At 44.7% G+C, this 18,712-nt stretch overlaps 1 protein-coding gene across 1 annotated transcript in view; it reads right to left on the bottom strand.

Moving 5' to 3' along the window:
• Positions 1-2,543: 2,543 nt before the first annotated feature.
• The window catches only part of LMNB1 (lamin B1), a 40,620-nt gene continuing 24,451 nt past the window's right edge, over positions 2,544-18,712 (bottom strand). The window contains exons 5-11 of the mRNA XM_004586372.3: positions 18,001-18,126; positions 12,873-13,093; positions 11,441-11,666; positions 10,393-10,497; positions 8,424-8,543; positions 4,546-4,656; positions 2,544-3,202 (exon numbers count right to left, since the gene is read on the bottom strand). Of these exons, the coding sequence (XP_004586429.1) occupies positions 3,161-3,202; positions 4,546-4,656; positions 8,424-8,543; positions 10,393-10,497; positions 11,441-11,666; positions 12,873-13,093; positions 18,001-18,126 (951 nt within the window). The 3' untranslated portion in view covers positions 2,544-3,160. The remainder of the gene's footprint in view (positions 3,203-4,545; positions 4,657-8,423; positions 8,544-10,392; positions 10,498-11,440; positions 11,667-12,872; positions 13,094-18,000; positions 18,127-18,712) is intronic.

Here is an 18,712-nt window from a genome sequence, read left to right on the forward strand (position 1 = left end):
AACATAGAAACCAAGTGGGATATGACTTAGAATACTCCTGTATCTTAAAAATACACTTTCTCAGGGATGGTGTTATAGTGCAGTGGGTTAAGCTGCCACTAAAATGCCTACCTTCCATATGACTGCTTGTTTCAGGCCCCAGCCAGTTATGCCCCTTCTTTTTTTTTTTTTTTAACTATTTTTTTTTAATTGAAAAGGCAGGTATAAAGAGAAGGACAGACAGAAAGATCTTCCATCTGCTGGTTCACTCCCCAAATGGTCCCAATGGCCACAGCTGATCCAATCTGAAGCGAAGAGCCAGGAGATTTTTCTGTTTCTCCCATGTGGGTGCAGAGTCCCAAACACCTGAGCCACCCTCCACTGATTTCCCAAGCCATAAGCAGGGAGCTGATTGGAAGTGGAGCAGTCAGGACACAATGGGGCCTTTAAGGGATCCTGGCACCTGCAATCAGCTGATTAACCTATTGAGCCATGGCACTGGCTCCAGGCTATGTCCCTTCTTATGTGGCTATTTGATAATAGATGACAGATGTGTCTGTCTCTATCTCCAACTTCCAAATAAATAAACTAATCTTGTTTAAGGAACAAGGGCATACAGTTGTATCCAACAAAATAACAGGTTTTCTTATAGCAAATCATTAGGATGACATCCAAACATAAGGAATTAAATACATAACTAAAAATAGCAGTGAATATTAAAGACAGAAGAGGAGAGACTGAATTCAAAGTTGTTGTAAACCGGTTTGGATGTGCTGTAGACATGACCTCACGGATGCAGAGCAGAGCTATGGAATGTGCAAGTGGGAGTCCTGAATCTGTCCAAAGACACCCAACAGTCCACCACCACGTCTAGGGACAGCTCATCCTGGACTTTACACTGTAAAGTTCCTGAGTATTTGGCATCTCAGGGACATTTTGATGGCAAGAACCCCATCTTGTGGCAAAGTGTTTCACAACCAAGTGTGGCTATTTACAGTATTGCCATTCTCATGCTGAGGGTAATGTTTGTGTTGAGAAGTTACCATTTTATCTGCTTCACCAGAAACAATTCTGAACCCAGCATTTGTCTTCCATCTGCAACAATACCAGAGTACACAGTAAATCTGTGGAACAGTCATTCTGGGGCTTTGTGAGTTATTTCCAAGTGAAAGCTGGCAGTCTCTGCAGAAATATTTTCAGAGCAAAGCAAGCACAGGCTCTGGTTAGCTTCTGAAATATTTTCTGCCCAATCAGGGAGCTGTCACATGTCCCACCTCCCATGAGGTGAACCCAATGCAATCACAAGACCAGAACTCCCCAAATGCACAACAAGACCCTGCTTGTTACCACATCAGGACGCGCCCCAGCACCAAAACACCTGCAGTCCGTTCTCCTTCCTACCCTGTTCCTCTAAAGATAGCTTTTACTGGATTCCTTTTGTCTTACATTAAATGAAAAAAAAAATGGCTTTAATATAAGTCTCTGGGCCCAGCACAGTGACCAAGGGGCTAAAGTCCTCACCTTGAAAGCCAGGATCCCGTATGGGCACCAGTTCTAATGCTGGCAGCCCCGCTTCCCATCCAGCTCCCTGCTTGTGGCCTGGGAAAGCAGTCGAGGACGGCCCAAAGCTTTGGGACCCTGCACCCGCGTGGGAGACCTGGAAGAGGTTCCAGGTTCCCGGCTTTGGATTGGCGCGCACCGGCCCGTTGCGGCTCACTTGGGGAGTGAATCATCGGATGGAAGATCTTCCTCTCTGTCTCTCCTCCTCTCTGTATATCTGACTTTGCAATAAAAATAAATAAATCTTAAAAAAAAAATTTAGTCTCTTCATTTTCTTTCTCAGCAGCGGTCTTCTCTGTTGTTTTCTCCTACTGCTTCATTTAGTTTTCCTGAAGATTGGAAAATCTTATTGTTAACAAAATAATGAAGAACTTAGCATAATGTCCATTTCAAAACATGAAGTAATACCACTGCTTAATTATCACTATTACTGTTTATCTTAATAACAAAATGCTGACATGGAGGAGACCCTCAAAATAGCTTATCATGGATTTATCTTCAATTGCCAAAGTCCTAACAAAGTATCAATCAAGCCAAATTATTTTTACAAAAATCAAAATCAATTTTCAAAAGTTAAAAAGCACAAGCCAGCTTGACATACCAGGATCCCATATGAGCACTGGTTTGGGATCCTGTGTGGGCACGGGTTCGTGTCCCGGCGGCTCCACTTCACATCCAGTGCACTGCTTGTAGCCTGGGAAAGCACCCATCAGTTCAGCTCTAACCACTGGGGCCATTTGGGAAGTGAACCTGTGGATGGAAGATCTGTCTCTTCTTCTCTGTATCTCTGCCTTTCAAATAGAAATAAATCTTTAAAGAAAAAAAAAAAAAAAAGACAGTAGATTAATATTAAAACAGCTTTTTTATTTGTTAATGTCACATAAGAAATGGAAGCATGTTACACTATCTTAAAAAACACAGCTAATGCGCTTATAATAGGAGAAGCCCTTCCCCACCCCTCCCCCTTCTCCCATCCCCCCGCATGAATTAAGAATCTAGGAGAAATAACCATAAAACAAAGATTGTGGAATCCTTCATCCAGAGGGCTCACATGATGATTAGGTTAATATTGCCTTCTTAGAAAATTTCTCTTTTCTATTTAAAAAAAATTTGTTCGCCTTGATTGCTTATTACAAAAAAATTCAGTACAAAAGTTCCATATATTGAAAAAATGCTTTCCCCTCCCTCACAGCACCATTATATATAGCAGAGGATAATCAAGAGCAGATTGCTAATCTAGATGGAGCAATCTTCAAATTACATCCCAATACACAGTGGTTTACTTACCCTCCCCTCCCCTTCTCATAAGAACTTAAAAAAAAAAAGAAAAGAAAACACATACAAAAACAAAAAAAGCCAAAAACTTTGAGGGACCCTTTCCAAACAGTACAATTAGTTCAGTGTCAATAGTTCACATCTTGCAACAGAAGTGTAATGGATATGATTTTCTTTACAAAACGTTCAGTGTCAAAAGAAAATTAAGGCCATCAAATTCGCAGCTTTAAAATTCACATAAAGGAAATATAAAAATACTCTGTGCTTCTGAGAAGGCTCTGCACTGCATGTAGGTAAGGGTTTCCATGTTTCTTTATCTCAAGGAAGACAAGTGGACTTGAGAGGTTTACATAATTGCACAGCTTCTGTTGGATGCTCTTGGGGTTCCCTGAGGAAAAAAAAGCAGAAGGAAAAATAAACATCAACAAAATGGATCAGGGGCTGATGCTGTGGCACAGCACATTACAACACTGCCTGCACTGGTATAAGCCGCTGCCAGTCTGTTTTCACGCCAGCTTCCTGTAACTGCACCTGGAAAGGTAGCACCGGGGCCCCCACCACTCCTAGATGGCATCTGGACTCTGGTCTTTTTCCTGGCCCAATCCAAGTCCCTGCAGCCACCGGGGAGTGAATCAGTGGATGAAGTTCTCTCTCTCTCTCCCTTTCATCTTCTTGGGCAACTGAACGGGTCACAAAGAATCATGGGCTATACTGCACGCTCACGAGAAGCCACTGAAGCAGGTGTAAAGGAATTCATCTTCACCCAAGCTCCCTGTGTGACTGACTGCAGTCATCACTAAGTTGAGTAGAACTACCCAGCTGAGCCTAAACCATCCACCTATGGGAATTAAGAAACTACTTTTTCAAATTTCAAATCTGCTAAAGTACCACAGATCATTCAAACCACCTCAAAACAGTATTGTCTGCCTTCTCTCCAATGCACAAAAAAGTTCTCCTCCTACACATTGTTAAGCAAACATTATTCCTTCCTAACTACTCCAGCAGCCCAGTGGATCTGTCTAAGCCTGTAGCTGGGCACCTGCAGATCATTCACTCTTATCCTGTCATTTTTCGTCCAGTCATTATTTCTAGCCACTAAAGGCAGGGATTAGATCTAGCATGAAGACAGTCTTATCAGATAGAGTAGGAGCACTGGTTAATGATTCAAACAGCTTGGCTTGAGAATACAAACTAACGGGTCACTAGTTATTAATTAATTGAAACAAAATTTGGAGTTTTATTTCAAGGGCTCTTACAAGCCCAACCATCAGCTAAAATCTATGATGCAATGCGATAATGATTAGGAACTTAATACAGCAAAATTATATTGCATACCACAGCTAAATATTACAGGATTTTTAGTTTAAATGCACATAACTTATTCTACTGTAGAGATCTGTATTTTTCAATCACAGAACTCTACAACAAGGTCATTTTTAGGGTTTGCAAAACTTAAATACTTGTTCCTTAAGTGATATGCATGCCCTATCATAACATACTATGTACACAACAAAACACTAGAATTTAATAAACAAAAAATCCTTTCAAAAAGGGCTGCTATTTTCCTACCCCACCCTACTGTGCCACCTTGAATATCCCTTGGGAAGCACAAATCCCACTCAGTCAATCTTCACTGCTTTAATTCATCCATAACAGGGAAACTCAAGCCACATAATTGCCTTTTACATACTTTTGTTAATGAAACTTTGATATGTTCCAAGAAAGCAGTACCTGCTGGTGGAAGAGCTCCTCCTCAGCCAGCACACCTGCTGCCTCCTCCTCCTCTTCTTCCTCCTCTTCTGGGAGGGTGGTTTTAAAGACTGTACTTCTCTGAGCAACCTCCTAAAAGAGTAATTTAATGTTAAATTAAAAATCACAATTAGAACCATAAAGGCTGCAAGGAAGAGGGACTCGATAGTAACCCTACATCACAGATTTCTGAAAAGTTACCATTTGCATCACACAACAGGAATTGTTGCATAATTAGTAGCAGTTCTTAGACCTTCAGTATTCCCTGCAGGGATCCAATGTGAAACACCTACTGAGAAGTTTCCATGGCTTTTTATCCTGATGATTTGGCAAACTAAATCCTTTATAAAACTCAACATGAATTCAGCTTAAAAATTCTGGCTCCTGGAAAAGCAAAGGTGCTAAAAAGCAAAACAAAACAAAAAAGCTGAGTAACAGGAAGCTGGTGGTTAGCTGTTGCATTTCCAGGACCACAGGAGCACCTGGGGAGTGAGGAGGAAGGACATGATCCTATCATTCCTTCAGCAGCCGGCTCCTCTCCAAGGAGGAAAACCCGGGACAGCAGAGCCCTAATTACCAACAACATACTCTGGAGTCCGGGCGAGTTCTGCACAGAATAGACCTGCTTCCGCTCCCGAGCATCTGGCAGAAAGTGTCTCCATCTTCTGCTAAAAGGCTCAGGTACAGATTACTTTCTTGCGGGAATGCTGACTCTGCACGTGGGCTGCAGTGCCTGTTTAAGTCCCAGGCTGACCTTGCTGAGCTGGCAGCAAGTAAATGAGCAAGCAGTCCTAAGTCACTTAAGAAAGGTCAGCTCCAAGGGGAGGACACTAAAATGTCCTCGGGAAAAGCCCCTACAACGTAAGCCCAAGCAGAGGACGACATTCAAAAGCCAGTGTGGCAGAAACAAGCCTTCAGCGTGAAGGCTGTCCATGCCGGGCCATGCTCTGTGGTCAGGCACCATGGCAGAAGGAATTGTGTGGAGGTTTTCTGGTTACTGCAGCAAGACCAAGGAAGATGGCCATGTGAGTCTGTCAGTGAGCAACTTCAGGCATGTGACATTGGCTTCTCTATACAAATGTGTCCATCCCAAAGAACCATCTGTTTTAACCAACAGGAATTATTGCTATTGCACAATAAACAAGCATGTCACTCCTCTGACTGACTCCAGTTGGGAATGGCAGCACATGGCACAGACACTAGCCACCAGCCAGCTTTCCTCTTCTCTTCTGGACATGAAGAACAGACCAAGAAAAATCTCTTCCAGAGTGCCCACATGCCAGCCGCTAGTAGCTTGAAGAGGTGCATGGGTCTCCATGCAAACTGGTTTATGGGCTCCTGACTTCACTCGGGCCTAACAGCCCCGCAGTGAGATGCTGAGCCAACACCCCTCCACCACGTTCAATCCAGCAGGGGTGCGCTGAGCAGAAGGCATGAGTGCTGATACAGCCTCTGCACTCCAGGAGCTCCTTAGCAACAGGCCCAGGACCCAGGCAGGTGGAAGGCAGGTGAAGGCCAGGCTGCGGACCTCACGGGAAGATACCTTCTCCTACACAGAGTGAACAGAAACAAGGGACGTCCAGGAGCAGCTGGCACTGTCCACAGCCACAAGGGAAGGACTTCTGGAAGGCAAATGACAGATCCTGGGGGACAGCTGTAGGAGACACTAGACCAAGCCCATATCCATCAGGCCCTACATTTTAGGTTACATTTATACATGCCCCAACAATTCCTATTATTTTTTAATTGGGTTTTCTGTCATTTCCCATGACTACCCCAGGAACAGAAAAAATAAATAAAAATTAAACTGGCTTAAGCCAGTTACCCATATTTGAAAGATTTATGGATTTTATTGGAAAGGCAGATTTCACATAGAGAAAGAAAGATAGAAAGACTTTTATCTGCTAGTTCACTCCCCAAATGGCTGGAGCTGAGCCAGTCCAGGTCTCCCATGCATGTGCAGGGTCCCAAAGTCTTGGGCCATTCTCACTGCTTTCTCAGGTCACAGGCAGGGAGAAGCAGGACAGCAAATAGAGCAGCCAGGACATGAACTGGCAGCCATATGCCAGAGCTTGCAAGGTGAGAATCAGCCAAATCAGCCATCTTGCCAGGCCTCAGTTATCCATATTCTTAACAGAAAAATGGTAGTTACACAGATTATTGCTAATACAGTCCAGTACCCATGTGGACACCGGTTCAATTCTTGGCTGCCTCAGTTTCCATCCAGCTCTCTGCTAACACCAGCACCAACAGAGGTCCCTGTCCTCAGGGCTCTCCTCCAATGAGCAAGCACTACACCAGATAGTACCTACATAGTACCTACATAGTACAGCTTGGCACTATGTAGGCAAAAGGGAGCCCCTGGGGCCACTGCCATTATGGGTTACTCCGTCCTTATCTGCCCCCAGACCACAACCTGACTTCTGCCTACCCTGCTAGCTGCACCTTCTCTATTTTTTTTTGCTGTAACTTATTCCTTCTGGAGCTCAATTCTGGGTTCTTTCCTTCTCTAATGACAAACTGGGGTCAGCCTGTTTCCTGGCTTTAAATATCACTGATGTGACAAAGATACCCTCCCACCTTGATATCAAGACAATATCTTCCCTTAGATATCTACCTGGCATCTCAAACTTAATATACATGGAGGCACATGTTTGGCACCAAATTGAGACACCACATAGATGCCTACATATCGTATCTGAGTGCCTAGGTTAAGTCCTGGCTCCACCTCCTATCACCCATGGGCAAATCCCAGTTTGTGAACTCAGCCTTGCCCAGCACCAGCTGTCGCGGCCATTTGGAAAGTGAATTAGCAGTTGGAAGATCTTTGTTTCTCTCTTGTCTTTTAGTTTCTAGTTAAGGATTAAAGACAACATATACAGCCAGAGGAGTCTTCAGTGTCCCTTCCCGTCTCCCTGTTAAGTCTGTCGTTCTCCCACCAACATCCTCAGTCAATGGCATGGGGGACTGTCCAGCTGTCCAAGCAAATGAACTTGATGCTCTCTCTCATGCCACAGTAACATTATCAATGCATCCTAGCAAGCCTGACTCCAAAACAAGGCTTGGGTTAGCTTCCTCCTCTTTTGCCTAGAGAACTGCCCAAGTTCCTCTTGTGCTGGCATTGTCTGTCAGGTTTTCCCTTTAACCCACACAACTAACCGCACAGCTCCTTTCTGCACCCTGCATGTCTCCTCCAGGAGCTGCCCATTCTTGCTCCCCTCTGTCTACCTGTTGGATACACTGGCTTCTTTTCTTGAAAATACAGAACTCCTGCTGCCTTGGGATCTTTGCACCTGTTGTTGTCTGGATGGCTGGCTACTTCTTGTTTCCTCTTGGTGACTATCACACCGCGTTCATTTCCTTGTATTTATTAGGAATTCCCTTGGCACTTCTCTTATTTGCTGGCTCCCACAACTGTGTATAGGATGTGAAGCTTCGTCATGCTAGAAGTGACAAGTGGCTCCTTTTGGCTCTTTTCCTGGCACCAAATGTACACTCAGGATTTTAACACTACTTGAGTAAGCCCCCCCACCCACCAGGCCTGTCAGCATTGCTCAGTCCGAATGGACATGTGGTCATGTCGTTAGTACCAAACAGCAGAGCCTACCAGTCTGCGGGCGGGGCATTAAGGTCAGAACCAGAACAAATGTCAGAATAAGGCAGGGGCTCAAACTCACAACACACTCTATCTTCCTCCCGACTTTTAAAGACAGCTTCAGCTGAGCCTGCTCAGCAGCCTGAGTCTGACTGAAGCAACGTTACTTTTTGTTCCAGTTTGATCTCTGACAAGCCATCATCCTAGCAAGCATGATGAACTTACGGGGGAAACGGACACTGCACTGATCCTAGGAGAGCCTTACCTCTCCCTGAGAATTCTTCAGAATAACCTTCACATCTTCACCAGTGCCCCAGGAGTTCTGATTCTTCCAGATGAGGTCAGTGGGAGGACTGGCTGTGACACCAGCATTGGCAGCCCAAATCTGAAAAAACACAGACAATGTCAGGAGACAGTCCTGACTCTTTAAACACTCACTTGAGAGAATCTAGGTAGCCCACCAGCATTACTGAGCCAGAGAAAGGAGCACTTACTGGGATAAAATTGGGGAAAAAAAAAAAAAAAGAGGGATGTCCAGGTCAACTTTGAAACACCATGAAATGACATCTTAACTGTCAAAATATTCCTCGTTTCCAGCGCTACTCTGCACTTTGGAATCAGAGGGTAGGTTTGGTGCTATTATCATGATCAACAAAAGTCAACAATGTTCCTGAGCAATTTAACCCACAAAGTAGGTCCTAAACTTTACATGCTCTTCCTAACCCCAGCTCTGTGCTTCCTGGTCCTTCTCATGCGGCCCACTGGATCAGATGTACCATTACAGTAAAATCCAAGAGTTCAAAGACTTTCTTAGAAACAAATATAAATGTAAAATATCTAACTGATAATTTTGATACTATATCTTAAAATGATATGGACCGATTAAGTTAAATAAAATAAGAGTTCTAGAATTCCACATCTTAACCTGTAGCTTGAGAAAATTTAAAGTTGCACATGTGGTTCTCTTAACTCAATTCTAGGGTTTTAGAATGATCTCTGCTTCTGCCTGGCTTTATTTTACAGCAAGATCACTGATCACAACCATATTCCCATAAGCTGATCCCTCTAACTGTCCCCACTGAAGGAAAAAACTGCATTCCATTATTTTATATAACTGAGTGCCCCGCTGACCTACACAATTTATCCAGTTAGTGCCCACGGAAAAGTAGGTTGGCATAATGGCTCCACATGGCTGCAGTGAGAATCTTCTGAGCTGAAACAGCGGCTTCCACAAGACACATAATGGGACCAAACAATTTTCTCATTTAATAATTACTCGTGAGGAAAGAGTAATTTAGTAAAATAGCCATTCCATTTTTACCTGTAATTACAAAATTGGCATCTGATTTTTATAAAGTGGCGTCAAGCTCTCTGAATCTACTTTTTAAAATGTTCTAACCTGTAGCTTGCGTCTCTGATATTAAGGTTTGTATCAGTCATAAAATTATAAGCATGTTTACAACATGTGCTGATGTTTTTTAAATAATTCATAAAAGCAATAAAACAGGGGTACCTACGTGTTCCTTTCAAATCTATAAAGAATATATTTTTATTACTTGTTAAGTCTACCTAATAAAAGCAAAGGAATTGTATGTTTGCTCAATGCTGCATGCTTTCCAAAAAGTGAGTGGATCCTATCCACGTTCCTATTGAATAGGCGGCGTTCCAGAACACAGAGAGCCATGCAAAACCCAAAGTACTTCACCCATCCTTCTCAACCTGAACGTTAAGACATAAAGCAAAAAAACAAATGCTACTCTTGCTAAACTGGGTTTCCAAGTAGTGATTGCTTTCAGGGGCGCCTGTCATGTAAGGGCTTTTGTTCAAAATTGAGTCAGAAGGCGGAGCCTGGGCGCCAGAACCTCGCAGAGGACTCCACAGCTGCCCAGGGCTGAAGATGGCCATCCAGGACCAAGGCCAGGAGCATCCTACCAACGCTTCTTTATGCCATGTACTACTGCCTCCATTACACTGGGGCACAAGAATCAGTCAAGGGCAGCTATCACAGTTACTGGAATAGACAGATAAAGGGAGTTCAAAAGTCAACTCTTGAAATCTTAACAGCACTCTTAATGCCCTAATGTCAAAGGTATTTTAATGTCCACTTCTAGATGGCTTCTTCTTAAGTCAAAGCTGTTTTTGTCCTTAAAAAAAAAAAAAAAAAAAAAAAAAAAAACCTTGCATTATTTGTTAGTTAACACAGTGCGGTGACATTAAATGACTAATGCACTTACTGTAACAGTCTGGCCTGCCTTCAGCACATATCTTGAGGTATATTTGTAACTGACTGATGAGTCTCCAATTTTTCTGATCATCTCCCAGCCTCCCATTGGTTGATCCTGGTCACAGAATAAAATAAAGCAAGGTTACCTCAAGTATGATTAGTTATGAAATGCAATAAATAAATTCATACAGGCATTTAAACTAAGACATATTTACTCCAGTCATCATGTTTTCCTACATAAAAAATAGGCAAAGTTTGTCATTCAGAAAGTCATAACTTTCACACTGCTGCAGGTAGTTGCAAAGAGGACCAAACTAAGAGTCTGAACCAAATTAAATGATCTCATTCATGCTAGGTCAGATTAGCCTTACAAATTTACAAGATAATCTGTGTCATCGTCACAATATGTATCCAATATTTTGATTGCCGATTGAAATGTGAAGCTTACAAAAAATGACAAGAAAGCCCATCCTCTGTCTACCGCTGGAAAAGACCTAAGGAGCTCCAGATGGGTCAGTGCGGCAGCAGGCAAGGCCAAGGTGATGACCATCAGCGCTGCTCCAAAGCTGCTCAGGGGAGCAAAGGTACAGGCTGGGCCGCCAGGAGCACACACTGGCCCAGCACCCTGGGGCAGAGAAGCCCTCTGGACAGCTGCTTCCCCACTGGCCACGCCTTCCCAAACACAGCACCCAGACCACAAGTTACAGAGGAGAACAAAAGGCCGTAGGATCTCTAGGCTCAAAACTCCTAGCGCTCCTTTGCTCACCCGCGTACCACATTTTCAGGATCCCTGGTGGGTAAGGAGTATTTTCACAACCATTCTTGGCAGACTAGAAGTGGTGCTCCCTGTGGCACCCAGTGTTCCCACAGGCCCAACTCCTCACCCAACCAGGCATACAAGCTTCACCAGAGCCCCCAGACACTCAGGCTCTAACAACAGGAAGCCCTTGATAAATTAAGTCCTTAGCAGGAGGGATGCCCTCGCTCTGTGCACCCACAATGAACCCAAACAGAGCAGCACAGAGCAGCTTATGACCACACGAGTCTTGCTGCTTCACCTGCTCCGACATGTTCTTTAAGCGGATGAACTTCCCGTCGACATCAATCTCTTCGATGCAGACGTTGCCAGTGGCTGAGGCAGAGTGCGAGATGCTGACACTGCTGCTGGCCTCCGACTCTTCCACATCCACCCTCTTCCGCTTCCCTCGCGTGGTACGCACACTGCGGCTGGATGAGGCTCGGGACACAGTCACACGGGAGGAGGGGCTCGGAGAGAGCTTCAGCCTTCACCGGGAAAAAGAAACATCCCATTTATGAAGCACGTACATCCTTCCTACTCTAAAAGAGAGACATTATCTCCTGCATATACTTTTTTTTTTCGAAGACTGATTTATTTTTATTGGAAAGTCAGATATACAGAGAGGAGGAGAAACACAGAGGAAGATCTTCTGTCCACAGGTTTACTCCCCAAGTTGCCACAACAGCTAAAGCTGAGCCAATCCAAATCCACGAGCCAGGAGCTTCTTCTGGGTCCCCCACACATGGGTGCAGAGTCCCTAGGCTTTGGGCCGTCCTCAACTGCTTTCCCAGGCCCCAAGCAGGGAGCTGGATGGGAAGTGGGGCAGCCAGGACAAGAACCAGCACCCATATGGGATCCTGGCACATGGAAGGTGAGGACTCAGCCATGAGGCTATCACACGGGGCCTCTGCACATACATTTCCACAGCAAAACTGACAACCAGCAGGCAAAGCACAGTACATTTTAACTGTAGTAAACTGATCTGTACTCACATATTTTGAAAAAATGTAATAATTTCAATGTCATGTCCAGGAATGGAACTATGTATGACACACAAGGGATGGTGACGTGGGAGGGGACTCCCTCCCTCTGCTACCACCATAACCAGTGTGCACCATACTTTTAATCAATCCTGACCAGCAATGATTTCCTCCCCTGAATTAGCCACTTTCCTTTTAGACTGAATCCTTACAATCCTGTCAGATATTTAGGATAACAACGATGAGAGCCAGGGCAGTGGTACAGCCCTCCGCTTATGACGCTGGCCTCGCAACAGGACACTGGTTCAGGTGCCAGCTACATAACTTCTGATCCAGCTCCTTGCTGGTGGCCTGGGAAGGCATCAGAGGATGGTTCAAGGTCTTGGGCTCCTAAGCCCAAGGGAAGGCTCCTGGCTTCAGACCAGTCCAGCTCTGGCCACTGCAGCCATTTGGGAGGTGAACCAGTGGGTGGAAGAGCTGCCGCTCACCCTCTATCCCCGTGGCTCCAACTTTCAAATAAAAATAAATATTAAAAAAAAAAGTTAACTGACGACAATGATTACTGAGATATACATATGATCAGTTACTGCCTCATGCCTAGGCATGATAAAAAATGACAGAAAACATTTAATGTTGTCTGAATTGTTTCTCTTTAAATCCTTATTTTTTTTATTTGAGGAAACGGGGTGAGGGCGCAAAGCAGGTGCTCACCGCTCCTCCTCGCCCTCCAGGAGCTTCCTGTAGGCGCTGATCTCCATGTCCAGGGCCAGCTTGACATCCAGCAGTTGCTCATAATCGTTCAGCTGCTGCTGCATCTGGTCCCTTATCTCGGCCATCTCCCTCTCCTTATCGGTCAGCAGGCGACGTGAGTTGTCTCTCTCTTTAGCCAGCAAGTCCTCCAACTCTTGAATCCTTTCCAAACACGCTCTAGACTTCAGATTCAAAGTAACACATTCACTTTCTAGGAACATTCCACATTAGCACAAGGCAGTTATTTTAAACCATTTCCTAAACTGGCACAGAGTATTGAAGACACTTTAAATCAAAAACAAAAATTCCTAAACTATAAAATGTAGATCCCGAGAACATTTTAGCTAATCAAAGATTAAGAAAATATTCCCCAAATGTTCGTAATGTGTGTAAATGTACATCCAACTTCTATGCATTTGACTAAATACATTTTTAAGCTGCAGTTACAGAAAGTCACATCAGACTTCTTTACCAGGCCATCAACTCCAAAGTCTAAATCAAGTAAAGGACTAAAAAGATCTTAAAAAAACAAACAAAACAACAACAACAACAAAAAAAAAAAACCACAACTCATTCACAAAAGAAATGATAGCTCAATGCATTAAACCACCGCCTGAGGTAACTGCAGCCCATATCCAAACACCAGTTCAAATGCTGGCTGCTGCACTTCAATTCCAGTCCCCTGCTAACACACCTAGGAAGGCAGAGGATGATGGTCCAAGCACTTGGGCCATGGCCACCCATGTGAGAAGACCAGTTTGTGGCCTTGGACTGGCCTGATCTCAGCTGTGCAAGCACTTGGGAGAGTGAACCAGCAGATGGAAAAAAATCTCTTTGTACTTATCTCCTTATCACTCGTGCTTTCCAAATAAGTTAATCTTTAAAAATAAAGCCAAACAAAAACCCTTATAACCCCAGTATAATCATGTGACAAGCACCAGGCAGACAGACGGGGGGGGGGGGGGGGGGGAGGGGGGTCTATAGGATACTTGGCCTGTCCTTGAGACTCAGAATTATGAAAACAGTGATCTGTCACAGAACACAGGAGACTAGGGACTACATGGCTCCCCAGATCAAAAAATGATAATAACCAGAGAAAAATCAGTTACACGCAATGTCTGAATCTGGTTAACAGTAGTATGCTCATGCCAGTTCCCTAGTTTGGACAAGCTTCCCACACAAGGTATTAACAAAATGAAACAGAGGACAGGCTACGGGAGAACTGTCTACATTATCTTCTGACTTTTCCTATATTGTAAAATCACATCAAAATAAGCACTTTGAAAGTGATCAGCTAATGAACTAAATTACAGAGCAGCATCTGACATTTTGTATCAGAAACAGGCATGCCACTTGAGGCTGATATGACAAATACCATGCCAATAACCCTCAAGATCTTAACTGCTTATGCAAAACTCTATAGTCATAAACAAAAGAGGAATCCATCCATCCCCTCCCTTTCTTTTGTTTTTTACAAAAAAAAAAAAAAAGAAAATGTAAATTTAGAGGGCTTCCTCTTTCAGTCAATCACTGGAATTCACACAGCGGAGACAATCTACTGGGGGGTGTGTGTGATGAGGGCACACAAACCACCTCAGCTTCAGAGCTGGCCTGGGAGCCGAGACATCTGAAGTCAGGCGCGTCTGGTGGCAGAGTTCTTCAGGGGCAGGGAGACAGGGAAGGGGAAACTTTTAAGTTGCTCTGAATCGTTCTGCATTTTAAACAGGAATATTTAAGTCCCACTTTAAATAGCTGCATTTACACTTGTGCAGTTAAACATAAGGAACACAGAGTGAAAAGTCACACCCAGTTTCCACTTTGTAGATCTGCCTTAATGAGCTGGCAGCCTCCAGGCAAGTGGGAACAGACCTCACTACAGCAGCCTCCCCAGGTAGACAACGAAGTGATCCGAGATTCCACCTTTAACTCTGTTCATTTACAACTGTCTTCTAATGGCCTCAGGTTTTGCATTTTATTTTTAACAGTGCACAATATATGGTTTTTCTAGCCTGGCTGGAATGAAAAGCAGAGTGGGTGAGGGCCAATCTTCCATTTGCTGGTTTACTTTGCAACTGACCACAACAGCCAAAGCAATGCGGAGCCAAACCCCGGAACTCCATCCAGGACTCCCATGTGGCTGTAAGGGCCAAGCACTTGCACCATCCCTGGATGCAATCTGGAGTAGCTGGGACTCAATCTGGGGCTCCAGTGTGGGATGATGGGATGCTGCCACTGCAACCTGCATATGCCACAATGCCAGCCTCTCCACATACTATTTAAATATTTCTTCTACAATCGGTATTTTAGAGGCTGTCAATCTTTTTTTTTTTAATTTATTTTTATTGAAAAGTCAGATATACAGAGAGGAAGATCTTCTGTCTGCTGATTCATTTCCCAAGTGGCTACAATGCCCGGAGCTGCACCAATTCAAAGCCAGGAGCCAGGAGCCTCCTCTGGGTCTCCTATGCGAGTGCAGGGTTCCAAGGCTCTGGGACGTCCTCAACTGCTTTCCCAGGTCACAAGCAAGGATCTGGATGGGAAGTGGGGCTGCCAGGATTTGAATCGGCGCCCACATGGGATCCTGGTGCATGCAAGGCAAGGACTTTAGCCGCTAGGTACCATGCCGGGCCTGAGGCTGTCAATCTTAAGTAAGACTGCAGAAGCAAGTCAGCAACACACATCATTTAACTAGAAGGAAATCCTGTGGCACAACAAGCAGCATGATGAAACTGACATGACTTGGCAATAAGCACAACTGAGATATTTAACAGGAAGACATTAAGAGATTTTTTTATGTGTCTTCTAAAACTAAAATAATAACAGATAAAAATATTCTTCAAAACACATTGCCATAAAATCTGTTACCACTTACAAATGAAAAAAAAATTTCCTCCCACAAAGAGAAATTAAAACTATTTTGGGTAAAATGGTGTTTCCCCCTTACTTGTCAAGGGGGTCATCTCTCAGAAAATCCCCAGGATCTTGCCAGGAATTAAAAAGTGCTAATCTGGGGCCCAGTGCAGTGGCCTAATGGCTAAAGTTCTCGCCTTGAACGCCCCGGGATCCCATATGGGCACCGGTTCTAATCCCGGCAGCTCCACTTCCCATCCAGCTCCCTGCTTGTGGCCTGGGAAAGCAGTTGAGGACGGCCCAAGGCTTTGGGACCCTGCACCCGCGTGGGAGACCCGGAAGAGGTTCCAGGTTCCCGGCTTCGGATCAGCGCAGCACTGGCCGTTGCGGAAGATCTTCCTCTCTGTCTCTCTTCCTCTCTGTATATCTATCTGACTTTCCAATAAAAATAAATGCATCTTAAAAAAATAAAAAAAAAATAAAAAGTGCTAATCTGAGGTTACCCACAGAACTTGCCTGAATCACAACAAACGGAAGTCACAGCTACCACGCTGCAACCTGAAGAGCCTACCTACTGCTAGGTAATAACAAGACGCATCAGTTCCCATGTCTGTCAAATAAGAATGTCTATATGGAATAATCAGTAAGACACAGGCAGACATGCACTAAAGGAGACTACAGTTAGCACACATTTCAGTGAATGGAGAAAAAATACAAATATGAAGTCAGCACAGGAACAGACAGTCTTTGCTTCACAAAGCACCTGTTCAGGCACTGCTAACAAAGCAGGCATTCAGCCCAGCAGTGAAGATTACACCCATGCCCTGCACCAGTGTCCAGCGTCTGGAGTCTGGCTCCAGATCCTAACTCTAGCTTCCCGCTAATGTACACCCTGGCAGGCAGCAGGTGATGGCGTAAGAACACAAGCTACCACCACTCCACATGGAGATGTGCAATGAGTCACTGCCCCCAGCTTTGGCCCTAACCTCTTCTAGTTGTTGGGGGAATCTGGGGAGTAAACAAGCACCCAGGAAAACACCTTCTCTGTATCTGTCTCCTTTATTTGTGTCATTCCAAAAGCAGCACAGACTGAAATCCTAACCCTCAAAGTGATAGTATGAAGATGGGCCTTTGGGAGTGATGATTACATGATCGGGCGAGGGTCCGCCAGTATACAGTGGGCCCAAAGGAACCTTCCACCCTGAGGACATGGTCAGGATACAGGCTCTCAGCAGACCCACCCTGCCACAGCCTTGGCCTTGGCCCTCCCAGCCTTCTCAATCACGGCAAATAAATTTGTTGTTTACAAACTAACAAGTCCATGCTCTTCTGTGCCAGCAGCGCAACAAGACAACAGATGGTGCAACAGAAACAGATGATCTGTTACGTTCCTAAGTGAAAACCTTCAGAGAGCAAGGGATAAAAGGGAAAGCTGGGACCCAGGGGAGACCCATGGGAAGCCCAGAGGCAGCCTGCAGCAGCCCCAGGTGAGTCACAAGAGCCCCGGGGCCCCTGGCTCAGCTGAAGGATTCCCAGGTCCTTCCAGCCATGGCTCCAAGAACAACACATCAAAAATGCACGCTGCAACCTCAAAGCACATACAGCAGGCAATGCCAAAGTGTCCAAGTTGAACAACTTTTTACGTCATTGCTTCATGTGACTCCTTTCTCTTTGTTTTCTAAATCCCTGCAGTGTGTCTAGATGCAATTAGAAAAAGGTTCCTAACAAGAAAATGATAAAATGAAGGAAGCAAAGTCTAAAATAAACATGAATTAAATCATTAAGTATTCAACAATGCCGAAATTATGCTATTGCCCAAGATCCAAATCACTATAAGTAGTGTAAGCACAAAGACAATTCATCCAAAAACCCAAGGCATGTGCTACCCACAAATAACTTTCTTCTGATGGCTTTAAATGGGATGAAAAAGGTACATATAGGGAACAGCAGTCTGTGGGGCTGAGCTTGATCAAGGGAACAGAAACCCACGCCCCAAAGGAAGCCCAGTAGGTCAGCCACCAGGCCGCTTCCGGCAGAGCAAGCGCCTGGGCTCTGGGTCATTTAAACTCGGACACGTGGCACGTGTTCACGGGGTGTTAGCACAAGGTAAAATCACTGCATCTGAAAAAGCACCATGAAACACCATGAGCTGCGATCAACAGGGAGACCAGAACAAAGCAGGAGGACTGCTCTGATGGAAGAGGCTGAGCTCCGACTGCTAGCGAGCTCGCTGCCTTACCTCTTTCTGTAGATTAGACAGCTGAGACGAAAGGCTCTCGATTCTCATCCGACTCTCCATCAGTTCTTCCCTGGCACTGTTTACAGTAGAAGTATTCATCTCTGAGGACAGTCTGGCATTCTCGAGCTGAAAGAAGAACACACCGGAGTCAGCCGTATCTGGTGAATTACAACAGGCAAAAGAGGAACCAAGATTCCGTCAAGGCACTTCACTCAAAGCCTTGCTCGTAACCCACTGACGCAACACAGGACACATCATGAAGAGGGCTGACATGGTTCGGGTGTCAGTATGGGAGACTTCACACTCAATTCCTGACACACTAGCTTCAGCAGTGCAGGCGCACCTGGGCCTCCGTTAAACCAGAACTGTCTAGAATAACATTCTTACAGTTAATACTCTAAGAAAAACAACCATCAGGTATCCCTAAGCCACCAAATCCAATAAGCTAAAAATTCTTATCCCTAGGTGATTTCTAATGGGACGTAAAGACAGCTCTTTAGGTTATACAAAAAAAAAAAAAGCTCTTCGTTCTAAACCCATCAGAGATGTGCAGGTGTGTTTAGGTGTGTGTGTGGCACATGTGTTAAATGTCTTGCTCCCTCACACCCCCAGCTCCCACCGAGGCCAAGGACTGGGACCAATGCCGACTAGCTTCTTCACTGCTCAGCTCAACGACAGCTCCAATCACTACTGTATGAAAGGGATGCAAAGC

This window comes from Ochotona princeps, chromosome 19 (assembly GCF_030435755.1).
Source record: "Ochotona princeps isolate mOchPri1 chromosome 19, mOchPri1.hap1, whole genome shotgun sequence".
Taxonomy (NCBI): domain Eukaryota; kingdom Metazoa; phylum Chordata; class Mammalia; order Lagomorpha; family Ochotonidae; genus Ochotona; species Ochotona princeps.